The sequence below is a fragment of the Neofelis nebulosa genome, chromosome 2, assembly GCF_028018385.1.
Source record: "Neofelis nebulosa isolate mNeoNeb1 chromosome 2, mNeoNeb1.pri, whole genome shotgun sequence".
NCBI lineage: Eukaryota > Metazoa > Chordata > Mammalia > Carnivora > Felidae > Neofelis > Neofelis nebulosa.
The window spans coordinates 115,726,112-115,744,810 of record NC_080783.1 but is presented as its reverse complement, the minus strand read 5'-3'; the positions used below and the strand labels follow the sequence as shown (position 1 = coordinate 115,744,810).

The window sequence follows — 18,699 nt, the reverse complement described above, 5'->3', positions numbered from 1 at the left end:
GTATGTTTCTATAATACTTCACATGTTGCTCTCAGTTTGGGGCAGTTTAAGAGAAAGCAGATGTGTGGGGGAGAGGTGGGGGGACTTGGTGGGGATTTACACATCCTGATGGAACAGCTCTGGCCTAAGGCTGGCTGGGCTGGAAGGTAAGTAAACAAGTTTAAAGCCAGGGGCATAACGAGGGCGGGGGAGCAGGGTGTAGGTGCTGTGAAGTCAGACTATAGCACCTGTGTGAGCCCCCTGAACCCAGCCCTAAGGTAGTTCACGGAGAAGGATCTAAGAACCAAAGCGGAGGGACCTTAGGGCTTATGCAATCCACTTCCGCTTGATGGGAGTCCCTGCAGCAGCCTGCTTGATGTTTGTTGGGATATTTGCCTTGGGTCAAAGAACAGGTGGTTGTGGTTGAGCCTGCTACTCGTGAGAGTAAGTGGGCTTTGGAGTCTGACAGACTGGGCCTCCTTCCTGCAGCCACCCTTAGTAGCTTTGTGACTCTGGGGAAGTCAGTTAATTGCCCTCCAAAGCCCTTTTTAACCTGTCTGTAAAATTACATCCTGCCTCACAGGGCTGTTGGGAGGTTAGATGAGGAAATGCACGTGAAGGGCCTTCCACAGAATTCACAGAGCAAAGGCTTAGCTCCCTGTATGCCCACTGGTGGGTGCAATAACAGCTCACCCCCATGAACAAGGGAGAAATGGGGATCGGGAACGTGAGACTCAAGTCCGCAGCCTTCAGAGGGACAGGGCTGGACACAAGAGGCCTGCTGACCTGCTTTCTTGCCACAGAGCATTCTAGAATTAAGCCCTAAAGAAAGGTGGAAGAATGGGATCGTGAAGCCAGCCAAGGCCTGGGCCCGCTCAAAGGTCTTGGACCCTCCTGACAAGCTTCTCTCCTACGCCTCCCTTCCTCCCCTCCCCAGTGCACAAAATCCCCTACCCTCAATCTTCCAAGACTCTCACTTGATGCTTTTAAACTGTTTTCTTTATTTAGACAGAAAAGACCAACTCTTTAAAAGTAAAATGCAATAAATAAATAAGCATAGAGAAGTGTCTGAAACGGACTCCCCAGTCTCCCCTTACCACTCCCTCCCCCCACCCGTTTCTTTCCCCTAAAACCTCTTTCTAAAGAAAATGATCAGGTAATAAACCCCTGTCACCCTCCCCACACCCCTCCTCCCAAACACCCAATTACCCCCAAAGCAAAGGGAGAAATCAAGAGAGAGAAAAAATCCAAGGGAAACATTGTCTAAACTCCCAGAAAGAGAGGTGGCAGCATCCGGGCCGGGCCGGGCTGGATAACGCACGGTGGTAGTGGTATTTACACGGAGGGACCAGCAGAGACTGTAAACATTCTTAGGGGTTCGCGGGAAGTCTTTTCCTCGTGAAAGGAGGAGGGTCTCTGTGGCTGACTGGTGGAGAGGCAGCCCTCAGGGCTCCCCCACACCCTCCTTAGAGGGGCCCATGGGGGAGGCAGTGAGTTTTAGGGCCGGGGGCCCAGGGTCCAGGGTCTAGGGATATTCTACCTCTAGCTGAGGGTGGCAGGGAGTGTGAGAACCAGCTTCTGAGAAACCCCTAAGGTGGGGAAGAGGCTGGGGCAAAGGTGAGGTGGGGAGCTTGTGGGAGGCCCCCGCTGCCCTCCCGGGGCCGCAGGCCCACTGGTGGGGGACGCAAGTGCGAAAGCTGGGCCCAGAAGGTCACCACAGGAGCCCCAGCAGAAGGCAGATCCCCCGGAGCCTTCCAGCCTGTCCCTTGGTCCCTCACAAAGGCCAAAAGGGCACCTGGGAGGAAACAGGCCCTTCAGGAGGGGTGGGGTGCTGGGATGGGCCGGTGTCCTGCTCCCCCAGGGCTATGAAGCAGCTTTTGCCCCAGAGCCCCATGGAGGCCCTGGGCAGGTGTGCAGAGAGGGCTGGGGCCAGTCGTGGGGAGCGGGGTGTGGTGCCCCTTCCTCTGGTGTCTCCAGACCTGCGAAGGAAAGGAGACGTGGGTGAAGTGGCGGGGAAGACAGAGCCAGTGTACTGCAGGCCCTGCAGGGGAAGAGGTAGCTGGGCTGGCCGACGCAGTACAGGATGGGGCCACCTGGGGCAGGTCATCGGGAAGGCTTCAGTCCAAACGGAGCCCCCCAGCTGTTGGACAAGGGGAAGGGACTGAGGAGACAGGAGGGAGAGGGCCCAGGATACAAGAAACCAAAGGACATTCAGAAGGACATATTCACACAGCCCATGAGAGAAAGGCTGGAAGACACGGCGACAGGGACTGGAGGGGACAAAGCAAAGGAGTGAGACAACAGGCAGGCAGGCAGAGACAGCTAAGAGAAAGGAGGAGAAGGGGCAGCGGACAGACACCTGGAGAAAGAGCAAGGCGGCCAGGTGAGGGCCTGGGGCTGGGCTTGGGGCTGCAGACTTGAGGGCTAAGACCCCCCCAGCCCCTGGAGAGCGCTCTCATTCCTTTCCAGAAAGGGACAAAGAAAGCAAGAGAGAAATGCACAGAACACAGACCACAGTCACCAACCACTGTTGACCAAGCACATCCCGCGAGCTGCCCCCGGCCCTGACCCTGGGCTGAAGGGCGCTTTCCCTCCACGGCCCCCTCCCCAAATAACAAACAATCGGCTCCAAAGACAACACGCTCGTTCCATGCAACTTACAGGGGCCCGGAGCAGGGGTCCGGGGATGGGGGCTTCGGCCGACAATGGACACGGGCCCTGGGCTGGGGGGCCCCCAGGGTGGGGGGAGTTAAGCAGCCACCAGGATTGGGGGGAAAGGGGGAGAAACAGAAAATGTGGGTATTGTTCTTGGGTTGTGTTTTTTCAGGGGTTTGGCCCAAAGGAAATAAAACACAAAAGTCACCAAAGTTCACAGCTCTGAGGCCATGAGGCTGTGGGGTGGTGATGGGCAGTGTGGGGAAGGGGACCCATTCAGTAAAATTCAGGCAGTCCGGCATTCTATTTGGCCTCCTCCACCTGAACTGAAGCTGCTCCTGGGAGGCCTGAAGCTTGGACTCCCCCCAGTCTGTTCTGTGAACTCTCCACTGTCCCATGGATCTGTATTACGTAAGAATCCAGAGTCTATACTACCTGGAGTCCAGGGCACCGAAGGTCTGATGTCCCCACCTCTCAGGAGAATGCATATTCCAGGAGCCATGATTCTAGGACCCTCCAGTATCCTCAGCCAGCCCCCTTGCCCCCCCCCAACTCTACTCCCCTAATTCCACTCTGATCCAAAGGAAAACGAGAGAGAGACGCACGAACACATGGACACTGACCAGACAAACGAGACCAGATACTGAGGAAGATCTGGGGAGTAGACACAGATATAGACAGACTTGGCTCCCTCTGGGGTCACAGTGTGTGTGTATGTGTGTGTGTGTGTGTGTGTGTGTGTAAGAGAGAGAGAGAGATAGAGAGAGAGAATAACTCAGGTGGTTGAAACACAGTAGTGGAGGGAGTGATACCAGATCCCTGCTTCAAGTGCCCAGCATCAGGGGTGGGGTGGGAGTGGGCATCCTTGAGGCTGAGGGAATAGGGGGTGGGGCAGTCCGAGTGAGGGCCCTGGCTTCAGTGTGCGGGAGCTGGAGAGGTCACAGGATGGGAGCAGGACCCACCTGGGGGCCCTCAGTAGGGCCTGTTGGCATCCTTAGGCCGCTTTAGCTGGACTTTGAGGCGCTTCATGCCAATCTGGAAACCGTTCATGGCCTGGATGGCAGCCTGAGCGCTGGCCGGATTGTCGAAACTCACAAAGCCTGAGGTGAGAGGGGCATAAGGCCCGGCCCAAGCTCACCTCACTCGCCTGTGCTTAGGGCCAGAACCTGCTCTTTGGTTCCCGGGCACCACCCTACTTCCTCCAGGGATCCCGGATGCCTGGAGAGCTGCCTGGCACATGGTAGGCATTCGATAGGTAGCTGCTGATCGATGGGTTGAGTGAATGAATGCAGTCCAGCCAGTCACATGCACTAGGACAGTCTTTCTGGCACTCTTTGAAGGGCAGCCCCTGCTTTAGCCTGGATAACTCTGAAACTGCCTTTTGCAAACACCCCTTTTGGCCCTATGTGACCCCTCAAGCAAGGAGGACAAAGCCCTTTCTCCCCTGAAGCAACCTTTCAAAGACTCGAAGGCAAAAAACTCCACTTGCTGAGCCTCTTCCAGACCTCATGGAGCATGAACGTGACCAGTGCTCAAGGAGAAAGGGCGAAGCTGTGGCATTTGGAGGACGGGCTGAGCCCGCACAGCAGCTGGTATGGGATGTCACGGGCGTAAGGAATGGTTCTTTCCAACTCTGGGACAATCTGGGTTTCAAAGTTTGGGCCCACCGCGACCCTAAATGTCTTCCAACGTCTCAGACCTTGTCCTCGTCTGGAGTGTGGCCAACACGTGCCGTATTTCGGGTTTGGGATCATCCTATTCTTACCAAAACACTTGCTCTGGTTGGTGGCCCGGTCAACAAAGACTTTGGCTGAGATGACATGGCCAAAGGGGACAAACATCTGGAGGATCTCTGAGTCCGTGAACTCCTGGGGCAGGTGGTAGATGAAGATGTTGCAGCCGTCAGGGCCTAGGTGGCAGCAGCAGAGACAGAGGAAGAGCTTGGTGACTGGCCCCAGGGAAAGCAGGCCCCGAAGGACCCTCCAGTCCCAGCCCCCTGCATATGTGCGGTGCCAGACACCTCATCCCCACTTGCTTTCTTCCCACACGAGGGGACAGAGCCAGGCTTGGAGCAGGCAACAGGGAGTCCCCAGCCCAGGACAAGGGCACTTTCCATCCCTGAAAGCTGGCAGCCGGGGGGACCCCCCCAGGCCGCACCTTCCCTTTGCTGCTGCTGCTGCTGCTGCTGTTGCTGCTGCTGCTGGGGAGGAGGGGGGGGCTGCTGGGCGACCAGGGCGGGAGGCTGTGGGAACGCGGGCGCAACCAGGCTGTAGGCTGCTGGGTAGGCTGCTGGGGTAGGAAAACAGACAGAGCTAATGGGGGTCCCGGGATCCCCCTGGCCTCCAGTGCGCTCTGGCCACCCCATCTCCCTCCCCGATAGCCCAGGCCAGTGAGGTCGACAGGGCCGAGAGGAAGCAGGAAAGGGGCTGCCTGTGACTCTGGGTGCCCTGCCCCTAAAGGTGGGACCCGTGGTCGGGAAGCCTGAAGGGGTGGCTGGCAGGGCGCCTCAAAGCCCAGCCCCCATCCCGCTTGGTCCCTCCTGTCAGGGGCCCGGGGCTCCTCACCTGTGTAGTGCTGCATCCCCGCGTAGGCCTGCTGCAGGGGGTCCACGGGGGCCGCGGGGCTCTGGGCTGGGGAGGGTGGCACCCACTGTGAGGGTGGGGCGGGGTGCAGAGCACGGGGGGGGGGGGGCGGCGGGGGGAGGGAGACGGCGGGAGGGGCAGGATGGCAGCAGGTGGGGGGGCGGCGGAGTGGGGGCACAGCAGTGGGGGATGGCTGTGACATCCCAGCACGGGGGGGGGGGGGGGGGGGGCCGGGCGTGGCAGGAGAGCGCGCCAACACACAGAGCCTGGAGTCTGTGACTGGCTGTGCAACCCTGGCCGAAGCCTCAGCTTCTCTGGCTGGCGACAGGAGGGAGCATCCCGGCCCAGGGAGGACAGAGCAGGACAAAGCACCCTCTAACCCAGAGGCCTGAGGCCGGAAGGTGTGTCACAGCTGTCTGCCGGCAGGGGGAGTGGCGGCTTGGATGGTTGCTGGGGAGAGGGGTGGGCAGGCGGAGACCCCCACCTGGGTAGGGGTGAACCCCGTTGGGATACAGAGCATCGGGGGCAGGCTGCCCGGTGGGCTGGGTGGGCACTGGGCTGTAGCCGTTGACACCCAGGGCGGCAGGGATCGCAGAGACGGGCGTGGCGGCCATGGCAGGAGGGGTGCTGGTTCCTGGGGGAGGAGGGAGCGCCAGAGCAGAGCAGAGACGCAGACACACACACACACACACACACACACACACAAATGCAGAGAACCAGTCAGCAAGTCTGAGGGCAGAAGGGAGGAAGCATGGCCTCCCCCACCCCCCAGCAGTGCCCTGTGTCCCACCCCCCACAGTCCCCCACACCATGTGGTAGTTCATCTGACTCGTCCCATTCACACCAGCCCAGCCTGCCTTGCCTGGGCCTTACCTGAGGATGGGGTGATGGGGGTGGCGATGAGGCCATTGGCATTGATGGCAGCCATGTGCTGCATCTGCACGGCAGCCATGGTGGCCATGGGGCTGAGGTAGGCACTGTGAGCCGCTACCAGGGCTGCCTGCTGCTGCATCAGCTGGGGGGTGGGGAAGAGAGGACAGCGGGGCTGGGTCCCCTGTGCCTGGCCTGGCTCCCCTCCCAACCCTGGGCCTTGACACGGGGAGGATGGGGGTGGGTCCCGGAGGCCAGGAAGAGCTGGGGACAGGCTGTGCCCAGCACCAGGGGTCAGTGCTCACGGCCTGGGTGTAGGCGCTGTAGGCTCCAAACTGCAGGGCGATGGGGCTGAACATGCCCAGCTGGGTGGCCACCTGCTGCATTCGGCGGAGACCTCGCTCCTTCTCCGTGTCAGCAAACTTCACCACCAGGCTGGACGAGGCACCCTGGGCATGGGCCGCATGTGTGGTCAGAGGGACAGGGTTGGGGTCTTTCCTTTCAGAGCCCTCAGGACCCAGCCTCAGTTCCACCCATGAAGGCTTGGCCTCTTTGGGAGAGCAGCCATCACTGTGCCTCCGGCAAAGGCGGAGATTTTAATCCCACTCTCCCCCTGTGCCAGGGTGTGCCAGACACTAGAAAAAGTTGAGGAACTTGAAGGCATGTGCTTGAAAAGGGAAAGGCTGACTAGAATCCAAAGGGCATCCCTGGCCTCTCCGTGAGGCATCTGGGCCAGAAGTTATCCCCAGGGTGGATCAACCACAACAAATGTTTAATCTCAGGCTGGTCATGCCTGTAGCTGCCACAGCCCCCCACCGTGACTCCTACCCCCGCACCCCAGTCCTCATGGTGTGCTCAGAGGATGAAGCCTCACATTTTAATACCACCCTGCACTAAATAAAAACCCAACCCAAGAACATTTGCAAGAACTGTTGTAGAATCTCAGAATCTGGAATGCAGTGCTCTCTCCAGTGTTGCATCATCTGGACCAAGTTCCTGCTAAAGCCTCGTCCTGCCTCTGCCGAGGAAGCTTCGGAGTCAGCTAGTTCCATTTGAGATGTGTGCTCTGCTGGAGAGCCCTCCACAGGTGCCTTGGGTTGACCCTCTGCTAATGTGCAGAGGGCACGCGGGGCCTCTAAGCAAGTGTTCAGATGCCCAGCCGGTGGGGATGAGGGTACGGGAAGGTGGGAGAAGAGACAGGAGATGGAGAGGCGGAGCGGTGGAGGAGGCCAGAGAGGACGGCAAGGCTAGGAGGTAAGGGACAGGGCTAGGGGTCACAGTGGGAAGATGCCATCTGAAATGTGAATGTAAGCGGGGGTGCTCACTGGCAGGGTCCGGCTGCTGTGAAGGGTGTTGATGGCTGCTTGGGCCTCAGCGTGGGTCTGGAACTTCACAAAGGCGCAGCCTACAGGATTCAAGAGCAATGAGGAAAAGGGTGAGTGCCCACCCTCACAGGTCCCCACCATCCCCGTTGCCCCGGGGGAGTCGATGGGGGAGGGGCAGGAAGGCCAGAGGGCCCAGTTGGGGAAGGGGTAGCGACTGGGTACCTTTGCTGGTGCCATCTGGCCCCCGGAGCACAGTGCACTCGTCTATGGTCCCAAAAGGCTCGAACATCTTTCTGACGTCCTCATCTGTCTGCTGCTTCCCTAGCATCCCCACAAAGAGCTTCCGGTCTTCTGGGGGGGTAGGGCACAGGAGGAGGGGCATGTTCAGGGCCTCCTGGCTACTTCCGCTTGGGACAGGTAGACATCCTGCCCTTTCATGAACTTCAGCAGCTCCCTGGAGCTGCAGAGGCTCCCCTCACCATGGAACTAATGCTTCTAGCGTGTGACACTGGTGATGTCTGGGGCAATGGGGCCCAGTTCCACTGAGTGCTCAGCTGGGTTCTGAAGGACTTGTACTTTTCCCCAGGCTTCGGTTTTGGCATCTCGACAGTGGGCTGGATCACATCCCCTCTGGCCACACTGCCTCCAGTCCCCACCGTGACTGGGAACCCTTTGGAATTCTCAAATTTTCTTCCTCCAGAGAGGCTGTCCCTCAGCTTCTCCAAGCCCCGGGGCCTGCAGGTTGGCAGGGAACGACTGAATCCAAAGTCTAAAGGTCCAGAACCTACCTCCTCGGCTCTCGCTGTCGGCTGGCTTGACCTGGATCGGCCTGTTCATCTAAAAGGGGAGAAGAGAAGGCAACTGCTGGGGACCCGCTCGGAGCTCCCCCCCACACCCCCAAGAGCCCTCCCCAGGCCAGGACCTGCAGAGAGGCTAGAGGGAGTAAACCCCAGGCCCTAAATTGCTGATGGGAAGAAAGGGATGGGCCTAATCTTGTTTAGGATTAGGACCTGAGCGGATTAGAGGCAGTGGAAGGCGAGGATGTAGAGGAGGCTGCTCCTGGGGCTGGCTCCAGGCTCCGGCGAGGCCTCAGGTGACACAGCCAGGGATAAGTGATGCTCTCTTTGGGGGGAGAATGGAACTGCCCATAGGACCTGGGTTCGGAGTCAGAGCCCAACCAAAGGGCTATTCAGCAAGAGCTGCCTCGATTTTACAAAGTAGGAGCCACAGAGGCCACTCCATCAAGCAGCCCCGAAGAAGACAAGACCGAGGGACACCCCACAGATGCCCCGACTTCCTTCTGACCCCTAGAGGTGTGTCTGCCTCTCTTTCTGCCCCCCTACACCCCTTGACCCCAGGGGGAAGGCACTCCGGCAGCACAAAGGGAGCAGATGCCCAGTCTCCGTGGCAACGGGAGAATGCGCGCCATGGCAACCGCCCACTCAGCCTGATTTATCCCTCCCGTCGCCCTGGCGACCGTGGTGACGTCATCACTTCTGCTGCTCCACACACCCGGAGAAGGAGCGTGTGTGTGGGGGGGGTGGGAACAGGGTGTGCTGGGGGTGGAAGATTCAGTGGGGGCTGGGAGGTGGGGGAGGGGCCAGGACAAGCTTCCTGATCTGTGTGCCCAGCAGGCTCTGCTGGGGCCACACTGTCCCTTCCCCTGCCTTCCTCCTCTAGATCAAATCCTTGGTGTCTCCCGGGTGAGAGGGCTCTGAAGGAGGAACTGCTGTCCCATGCTTGTATAAGACCCTCCCTGTACTCTGAAGTCCTCCAGAGCTCTGCCTTCTCACTCCCTTTGTTCAGTCTCCCGTGGAAAAGCAGACACCCCCCAGTTCTACTCTCCATGTTCTTGTCTGGTGAGAGGACTTAGCAATGACTCCTGCAGGTTGACTTCCTTAACTAGGGTGGGAAGCACCTTCAGAACTGGAGGGAGGGGAAGGACTCAGTGTTTTCATGTCTGAAAATACTTTGCTATTGCGGACTAGGACCATCGGGGCCACACCTGTCACCCCACCCTGCTCATCCGATGGTGGGGCAGTCCTAGCTCCAGCGACCAAAAATAAATATTAACAAAAGAAACCATTTATCTACATTCTCGGGGGGCTACAGGTATCTGCAGGAAAGGCATTGGCCTGGGGCTCAGGACTGGCCCCACCACTCACTAGCTGGGTGACCTTGGATAAGTCACTTTTCTCCTCAAGGCCTCAATTTCCTCATCTGTAAAACAGTGGGGGCAGATCTGGTGGTGGTGAGTCAGGTTCCCCTCCGCTCTAATGTTCTAGCCTTTTGGAGATCTTGTGTGCCTCACACAAAGAAGGGCAGGATTGATCGTTGCCTCCTGCCCCTTCTCACCCTGGACCCTCTTCCCCAGCATCAGGTCATCCCAGACAGCCTGACTGGACTCTGCTGGTGAGGTATCCCCAGCCTGGATCCAATCTAAGTCCCACCTCAGCTGACACTCCTGCCCTGCCCTACCCCCATTTATGGATCTGAGAGCAGCTGGTTGGGGGAGGTGGGTCACGGTCCCCCAAATCCTCCAGCCAATCTGCCCCCAGCTTTATCCTCCAGCAATCTGGGATTATCCCATCGAGAGACTCAATCTCTTCAGGAGTGTGTGTGTGTGTGTGTGCGCGCGTGTGACAGAGAGGTGTGTGTGTGGGGGTGTCAGATGCTCAGGGCTCTCAGTCATGTACCCTCCCCCTCGCTGTGCTCCTCAGCACCAGCCACCCCCCTACAGAAGAGGTAGAATCCTAACCAGGGTGCTTTCACAGCATCAGGGAATTCTTTCCTTGACACTAACCCCTTCCCAAAAGCCCCTGAGGATTTGCTGTTCCAGATGGGGGGAGGGGGGCTGAGACCCAGAGAGAAAGGATGCCATTCCCTTGCTGCACAGGCTCCCAGGCACAAAAATAGCACCTCAATAAATATCAGCTGATATGGATTCACACAAAGACACACGCAAGCGCACAGGCCACAGCACAGACCACACTGAATGGAAGGGTCCCCTCACTCCCTCACAGGCAGCTGTCCCATGCCCAGCCTCTCCTTCTTGGCCTGGCACTTCCTGTGGGAAGCTCGCTCTTTGTTAGCTCAGCTCGGGCACACCTGCCCCCTCCCTTGAGTCCAGCTGGGCCCTGTTTACCTGGCAACCGGGAGCCGGGCGCCTCTCTTCCCTAGCCACCGCCAGCCAGGTGATAAACCCTCCCAAGGGCCTCCCAAAGAAGAAGAAGCTATTTATACTTCAAGTATCACTCAGGCCCCCCACCAGCTTGGTCACTCATAAGACCCTCATCCTCATCCCCAGTAGCAAAGACCCCACTTCCAGGAAGAGCTCATTATTTCCAGCAAATCTGATTCTCCCGAGGGCACAGGCCTGCTGATCTACCATCCTTGGCTCCAGACTTCCTTCCTCCAAGTGTCCAGGACTGCACACAGGTCCTCTCCATGGGGGCAGAGTCCACTGGCCCCACAATGAGCCGACAGTGAGGGCCCATGTCTCCAGAGTGGGATTTGGGCCCAAGGAAAGGCGGTAGGGCAGGCTAGGCAGGAAGAGTCCCTCCCCAGGAGGCCACACCCTGCTGGCAGGAGGAATCCAGGGGCTTCTGGCAGAGCCCCTCCTGGGAATACTCAGGGGAGAGAAAAGGAAACGGGGCTTGACAGCCACAGGCCCAGCCTCCATTCTTCCTCTCTGCAGCTTAAGCATCACCCTAATATGGTGGCACCTTCCAGATTCTGGGGTGACAAAGATGAGGAGAAAGGAGAGAGAGCTAAATGCTCCCAGTAAAAGAGAGCCTGTACTGGGGTGCCTGGCTGGCTCAGTCAGTGGGGCACACAACTCTTGATCTCAGGGTTGTGAGTTCAAGCCCCGCGCTGGGTGTAGAGATTACTTAAAAATAAAATCTCTTAAAAAAAAAAAAAACAGAAAGAGCCCATATTAGGAGGGTGTAGAGGTTAGACAGCAGGAAGAACTTCCCACAGAGCTGGCACACTATACACACTTGTGTGCACACACATGCACAAACAACACTGCCAGGACAGCAGGTGGCAGAGAAAAGACCTGGGGGGGGTACAAAGGGGTAGGCAGAGCCTGGTCACAGACATCTGCTCCCCTAGACTGCCCTGATCTGCTCCCCCACGCCCCCAGAATGTGGGGCCCTATAGAGGACAGAATCCCCCATTTCCTATTAGATAAGGCTCTGTCAGGACAACCTGGATTCTGTCCCCTGAGGCAAGGGCCAAAGTGGAGGCCTCAGTGTCACCTGAGAGCTCACACAGGGGCAGGGCTAGACAATCATTAACCAGTCGCTCTTCTCCCTTACCTCCCACCCTGGGCCTATTTTTTCTGGAAGGGGAGGTGGCACCTTTCTACACCCTGGGCAGCTGGAGCCCTGCCTGAGCACACAGGCAGCTGGAGGGGGCAGACCCATGACAGGTGCCCCGGCTGGCACAGAAGGCCCTGGGGGCTTATGTCCACCCCCAGGCCATCCCTGTCACCAAGTCCGCACTCTAGGCTCCCTTCTTCTCTCTGCCTTCTCCCTGACCCCTTCTGGTTCCCGTGGTGGGGGGCTCCAAGAGCAAGACAACAGAAAGAGCCGGAGACACGGTGACAGAGATGAAAACTACTGATCTGTCAGGGTGTCCACAGAGAAAAGGAAGGAAAGGAAAATTGAGATGTGACGTGATGGAAACCAGGCTGCCCGGGGACGTGTGTACCTACACCCACACACCCAGCCTGGCAGGGCGCACACACGTGCACGCACACCCACACCCGTGGGATCCCTGGATCCCAAGCCTTCTCACACACTCGCCCAGGTCCTTGATTCCATGGGCAATGGCTGTCCTGGCTGCCTGGTTACCAGCTAGGATGAGGCGGCGGGCTGAAAGCCGGCTTGGCTGCAAGATTTGCTCTCCTGTGCATTCAAGGGTTGAGGGCCACGGGGAGGGGGGAGCACAGACCTACTGAAGGTTTGAAGTTGGGAGTGGTTGAAGCAGTTCTAACTTTCCTGGATGCCCCCACCCTCTTTGCCCATCTGTCTATTTCCCTCCAGGAAGAGATGGGGAATCAGCCTTTTTCTCCATTTCCCACATGGGGGAAGGGGCAGAGGCTGCGACACGTGTGTCTCCAGCACCCAGGTTGTGCTCAGCAAATGTTTGCGGAGGGTAGGGGTGGGGTTAGCTCTCAGTACTACATCCTGAGCTCACAGGGCGGAAGACAGCGGAAGCGGACAGATAGCAGCATGGAATGGTATATCCTTCCCCCCCAGGTGCATGACTGGGGACAGCCCAAGATTCTCCATCCCTGCCAGCCCAGGCCTGGGGCAATCTGCAAGCCTGTCTCAGAAGAAGAGAAAAAGAGCTCTGACCTTGCAGGAGAGAGTCAATGGCTGTGGGCAGGCACCCCTGCTACCCTGGGCACACTTTGGGCATCGTCCGCAATGAGGTCTGCCCCTGCCCCTGCTTGACCCCCAGCCCGGGGCCCACCGGGGCCCTACTCCACTCTAATGCCTGAGGCTCTTCCTAGGAGACATGGGGGAGTCTGTTAGAGTTCAGAAGCCAGCACAGACAAAGATGGAAGTCCAGCAGGCACCAGCTGCCCCTGCAGAGCCACAAGAGTGCCTGGGTGCCTCCTGCTCATTTTGCTGCACACTTGGTGGTCAAAGTCTATCCCCACGCTTCCCAACCAGCTGAATTCTCTCTCTAAGTGTTGCCCCAAGAGCAGGTTGGGAAGTGGGGACAGGGCTGCATCTCCTCCTTACAAAGGTCGCATTTGCTCTAATTGCTGTCTGTCTTCTCTCCAGGTAGAAAAATGCATGCATCTTCAGCAATAAAGAGGGGTGTTAGAAGGAGAGGGGTGCTTCCTGGTGTTGAGAGGAGGTAGAAAATGAGCTCCATGTCTCAGGAAGGTGGTGAGCCCCCTGTCCCTTCTAGGGCCCTTCTCAGCCCCCTGGCCCTGCAAATACGGGACTCACCCCTGGAAGCGTCTTCTGTTCGTGCAGGGCGCTCTGGGCCTTCAGGGCTGAATCGCGGGCACAGTATGTCAGGAAGGCACATCCTGAGGAGGGGCAGGGGCAAAGAGACCGGGTGGGGGTGAGTCCCTGGTCTCCTCTCCCTAAAAGTCTCCCCGCACCATGAGACTAAGGACTGGGAGGCTTGTCTCTTCTTTCCACCTTCTGCCTGCGGGAGTGGGGACCTGTCTGAGGGCCCAAACATTTCACCCCAGGGAGTCTCGGGGCAGAACCCCAGAGCCTGGGAGGTTTATATGGTGGTGATATCCGGAGAGGGGGCTTGGTGTTGGGGTAGAAGGAGCATGTGCTGGCCAGACAAGTGCGCAATGTGTTCCTCTCTTCCTTACAGCTGGCCTATTTTCCCCTTCTCCTTCGCCTCCACCTCCCTCCATCTTGGTCCCTATCACCCCTCTCCTCTCCATTTTCCCAATTCCTCATCTCTCTCCAACTCTGAGGGAGGCAGGTGGAGGGTGGAGAGTGAGATAGAGGAGAAGAAAAGGGGAGAGCAGTTCCCTACAAGTCTCTAGGCCGGTGGAGGGGGAGAGAGTGGCCCCCACCCCTACCCCCACCCCCAGTGCCTGGAGCTCTCTAAGTCCTGACCGGGGCCTGACCCTGCTTAGTGAGAGTGCACAGCCCTGGACAGGCCAGAGGAGTGCCTCTTGGCCCAGCGCTCTTAACTTCCTGCCCCCATACTTCCCAGATCTGTACCAGTCTCTGTCCATCATACCCTGCTTCTCAGGTCCCTTTCTTGGGTCCTGGAGCTGCCCTGCCCAGTCCCTGTCCACTCTTACTACGTTGACCCCCACCCCAATAATGTCTGAGGTCACTAACATTCGCAGCCACGTGTGCACGCATACATGCAGACACACACACACACACACACACACACACACACACACGCGTGCGCGCGCGCACTCACGCGCGCACTCGCTGGGTTCCTTATTTCCCAAACCAGATCTCTTGGTCCTTCATCCTTCTTTGAGTTCATCCACACCACCACCACCACCACCACCACCCCCACCCCTCCACCCACCCCCCATCTCTAGGATCCACATCTCTGCATCCCCCTCCACAACTCTTCCCCCAAAGAGGTCCTCCTCGGGCCTGCATCTGAGTCCCTGCTCACCCTGGCTGTTCTTTTCCAGCCCTTCCATCGACTCCTTAGCCCCTGAACTCTTTCCTTCCACATTCGTCTTTTCCAGCCACTCAGGCCCTCCAGGCTGGCTTCTCCTCCTCCCAGCCTCCCCTCCCACCCCTGACACCTCTCCAGCCTGGCCTGACCCCTCACCCTTGTGCAGCCCGGTGTACTTGTCCTTGATGACAGTCAGCTCGAAGATCCGACCAAACTGTTCGAAGATGGGCTTCAGGTCCTTTTCCTCCAGATGCCTCGGGATCTGCCCCACAAACAGCTTGATGGCATCCGGCTCCTTCATTGGGGCGGCCCAGGAGAAGGGGCCGAAGGGATCAGGGAGAGGCCCAAAGGCCAAGGGGAGCTGCCCAGCAAGGAGGCAAGTGGTGGGGGCCGGGGCCCAGCCGGAGCTGGCTTTCCCTTTGGCCCCCAACCACAGTGCTGAGCAGAGGGGCAGGTCTTCACACAAAGGAGGCCCAGGGAGTTGAGGGCTAGGGGTCAGGGGTCTAGGCAGACACTGTCATGCCACCAGGGGGCATAGCCCAGACAAATGACCTCCCTCCCAGAGATCTGGCAGATATCCCAGGATGAGGGTCAGTGTGCTCAGAACCTGGAGGATCAGGGTGGTATCAGGGGCGCTGGGGACTGGGGGCTAAGAGCTGGAGAGGGAAAGGGCCTGCAGAGGGTGATGGAGAAGGAGGCTTAGGGGGGAGGGGCCTGGTAGGTTGCCAGCAGCTTCAGGGGTGGGGGCACTCCTGATGTGGGGCAGGTGGAGCTCTCGTTGGCTTTCCCGGGAGGACACCTCCCCTGTGGCTGATCCTTCTGCTGGGTCCGAAGATCCCTGATGCCAGATGCTGGATCTCTGATGGCGGCAGGGCTCCGGGGGTCCCTTTTGCCCTGCCGCCCCCCTTCAGCTCCTCCCCTCAGCCCCCCTCCCACCCCCACCCTGGTCCCCGGGCCTGGGCTGCTGCCGGCTGCTCCCGCTGCTGGGGCTGCCTGCTTTCCCGGTCACCTGGGTCCCGGAGCTCTGCTCTCCGGCCGCGCTCTCCTCAACAAAAACCTCCCCCCTCCACACCCCCCTCCCCACTCCCACCTCCTTTCCCCTGACATCAGTGATGTCAGTCTCAGGGGTGGAATACAAATTCTCTACCCTGGAGAGGGACGCACAATCCAGACAAGAGCCACGCCCTCTTTCTATCTCCTTCCTCTCTGACTCCCTTCCCGCCCCCAGAAGAGCAGCTGGTCCTGTTGATAATAACCCTTCCCCCATCTTACTCCCCAATCACGAGTTGGGCAAGACACTAAGATGGAGAATTTATAGAGGAGCCCTAAGGTGGGGTCCATTGTTCCGGGGGCTGGAGCTGTCCCCGGTGCTGGAGGCGAAGACCCAGGAGAGGGGCGCAGTGGGGAGGAGGAGAGGGAAGCCGGCATCTGGGGATACCGAGTGTGGGGATCCAAGGAAAGAATCCAGGGAACCGAAAATGGCTTGGGAACAGTTGGGCAGGTTGGGGGTTGGGGAAGGAGGGAGGTGTAGATGGGGCGGGAAGCAGGTCTCAGAGACTGAAGGAAAGGGCAGAAGGGCACCCAGAGAGGAAAGATGGAAAGGGGAGTGGGGAAGGGGAGAGCCAGGGTGAAATGAGCGCAAAGAGAGAACTGTGCAATTTCCAGAAAAGGATCCAAGAAAACCTATGTCTTGCTGGCATTTGCCAACGCCCCCTTCTCTCCCTCTTGGTGGTTTGTGTGTTTAAGTGCGTGGGCAGGGAGGTGGCAGTGGTGACCACTTGGAGAGCTATTGCTTGGAAGCTCCTTGAAGACCAGGACACCGTTTAATTCAGCATTTTACTGTTTGGTGTCTAGCACAGTGTGTGGCTCATACCTAGTTGCTTAACGGTTATTTCTCGAGTAAACAGTTGATGCAAAGCACCTCTGGTAAGACGAGATTCCTGATTCCTTTAGGGGGAAGAACCACAGCTGGCAGCTCCCCTGGAGGGCCGAAGAAACCCAATTTCTCCTCCCTTTGCCTCCTTCTCCCAGTTAGGTTCCTTGAGTGGGACTCTCAAAGTGAGTCCGGTAGCAAAAACGGGCGGGGGCAGCACACTTGTGGGCCATTACTCTCTTAACAACTATTCTATGGGTGATCTGTTTGCCCCATAATCTCCAGGGAGCTTAACCTCTCCATGCACTGGGGCCACTCGTAGCACCACTAGGTGCAGGGAGTACCTGCTGACATGGACTCTTCTGGACAGGGCAGCCCTTGCCTGCAGCTCTTGTGCAACACCCTGTCTCCTGTCATTCCCTTCTTCACCCCAGAGTGTGGCTGATGTCCCCACAATGGCACTGATGTCTCTGAAATATGTCCCGACTCAGTCCCAGCAGCCCCCATTCTTCAGCTACCACAGCAGGCAGGCTTCTCCTCTGGACAGGAAGTAATAGTAATAGCCAGTGCTTAGATGACACTTATGGTGTCCCGGGCATTGTTCCAAGTGCTCTATATTTACTAATTTGTTTAAATCTCAGCATGGCCCTATGAGAAAGCTTCTACCATTATCTCCAAATAAAGGTAAGGGAACCGAGGCACTGAGAGATAAAATGGCTTACCCAATGTTGCACAGATAGAAAGAGAGCTCAGTGAGGGTGGAGCCCAGGTGGTCTGGCTCCTCAGTCCTGAGTTTAACCTCCATATCAAATGCTCCCTGTGGGAGTGGGGACAGTGGTTAAACCTGGCCTTTCTTCCTCTCGTGTCTTCATTTCAGCCCTGTGTGAGAGATGGCCTTCTTTCTACTGCTTGATTCTCTGTTGACCACCTCTCATTCTTCCTTGGCCTGGGTTTGAAGTGTGTGTGTGTGTGTGTGTGTGTGTGTGTGTGTGTGTGAAGATACGATTACACTTTGTCATATTGATGCTCAGGTCCTCCCAGTTGGGCCCCTAAGATGGGCATATTGAGGGGAGCTGGTAGAGGACCCAGTTCTGCGTGGTCAGAACACCTGATGACAGTGCCAGGGAACCAAGAGTGCAGACACATCTGGAAAGTAACTTCCCACACTCCACCCTCACTGCTCCTTTTCTTGCCTCTTAATCTGATCTTGGTATTTATGGAGATGCTAAATAGATCACACCCTCTGAGGATGTCTTGTCAGCAGGTCTGCTGCCCTGCCTCCCATTTGGGCTTGGGGCTAATCACATTAATTGAAATATTCAACATTTACAAAAATGAATTATAATGAACTCCCCTCACTCCTCCTCCCAGTCAGCAATTGGGGAGACAGCCGCAGGCAGCAGAATGCCTCCAATCCTTTGCTTAGCTTGTGGTTCCCATTTGGAAGGTTTCCATCTGAAAGGAGAGGCAGGGGTAAGGGGAGAAGAGGCGGGAGCTTGCCTCAGGCTATGCTTGCTGGGTGACTGTGGGCACATCTCTGCCCTGGGAGTTAACTCTGGCGGGGAGTAAATCCTACCACTCAGAGGCTATTCTGGGGAGCTGCTCTCCAGGAGGAAATGAGGCTTCCCAGCCCTCGGTCTTCCAAGGTTCTTTCTCTACCTGCCATCCCCAGGCTCACCCTCCTTCTTATTCTGCACTCGATGCTAAGCTGCCCTACATAAAAAGGATGATTGACTTTATAAAGGGAGAGTTCCACTACTGATTTTAGATTCTTAGAAAACGAGAAATGCTGAATAATTGAGATGTTTTTCAGAAAGGGCAAAATGTGGTGGTGGAAATGGTGGGCAGAGCTGCTAGTCACTTGCTGCCCTCAACAACTGAAAGCAGAGGGAGGCCATCTGCAACAGAAACCATGAGCCCATACAAGCAACCTATTATATGATCTTCCGTCTGTCAAGGGGCTTCTGTCTCAAATGGAGAGGGAAGACAGGCCAACATCAGGTGCAACAGCGACGACTGAGATGCTGTAAGAAAGCAGAAGTAGAAGTAGCCTGTCTTGTGTACACAAGAGGGTATTTGGGCCATGGGATGTGATCAGTCAAGAAAGCTGGATTGCTTCTCAAAGCACAAGGAGACCCCAGACTAGCAGAAGGAGGATAGTACTTATTTTATGCATGGGATGTGAAGATGGAGAAAATTTTACATGCTTACACATGCGTGTGTGTGTGCGCGCACACTTCCCAGTCCAGACAAGCGCTGTTTGTTTATTTATTTA

General features: G+C 57.4%; 1 protein-coding gene across 8 annotated transcripts; it reads right to left on the bottom strand.

Moving 5' to 3' along the window:
• Window positions 1–960: 960 nt before the first annotated feature.
• On the bottom strand, window positions 961–15,627 carry CELF3 (CUGBP Elav-like family member 3). Of its 8 annotated transcripts, XM_058715746.1 has the most exons (14): window positions 15,561–15,627; window positions 14,708–14,813; window positions 13,384–13,466; window positions 8,200–8,248; window positions 7,634–7,762; window positions 7,412–7,491; window positions 6,392–6,535; window positions 6,090–6,231; window positions 5,701–5,850; window positions 5,199–5,264; window positions 4,792–4,923; window positions 4,400–4,543; window positions 3,597–3,734; window positions 961–1,958 (listed from the first exon to the last, which is right to left on the bottom strand). In XM_058715746.1, exons 4-13 carry the CDS (start codon window positions 8,246–8,248, stop codon window positions 3,607–3,609), a joined length of 1,164 nt encoding a protein of 387 aa, XP_058571729.1. In that variant the 5' UTR covers window positions 13,384–13,466; window positions 14,708–14,813; window positions 15,561–15,627; the 3' UTR covers window positions 961–1,958; window positions 3,597–3,606. The 8 variants fall into 8 exon arrangements, with proteins under 8 accessions (XP_058571729.1, XP_058571722.1, XP_058571723.1 ...); XM_058715739.1 differs by lacking the exon at window positions 15,561–15,627 and having other exon boundaries at window positions 4,792–4,920; window positions 14,708–15,499; XM_058715740.1 differs by lacking the exon at window positions 15,561–15,627 and having other exon boundaries at window positions 7,634–7,759; window positions 14,708–15,499.
• Window positions 15,628–18,699: the final 3,072 nt, after the last annotated feature.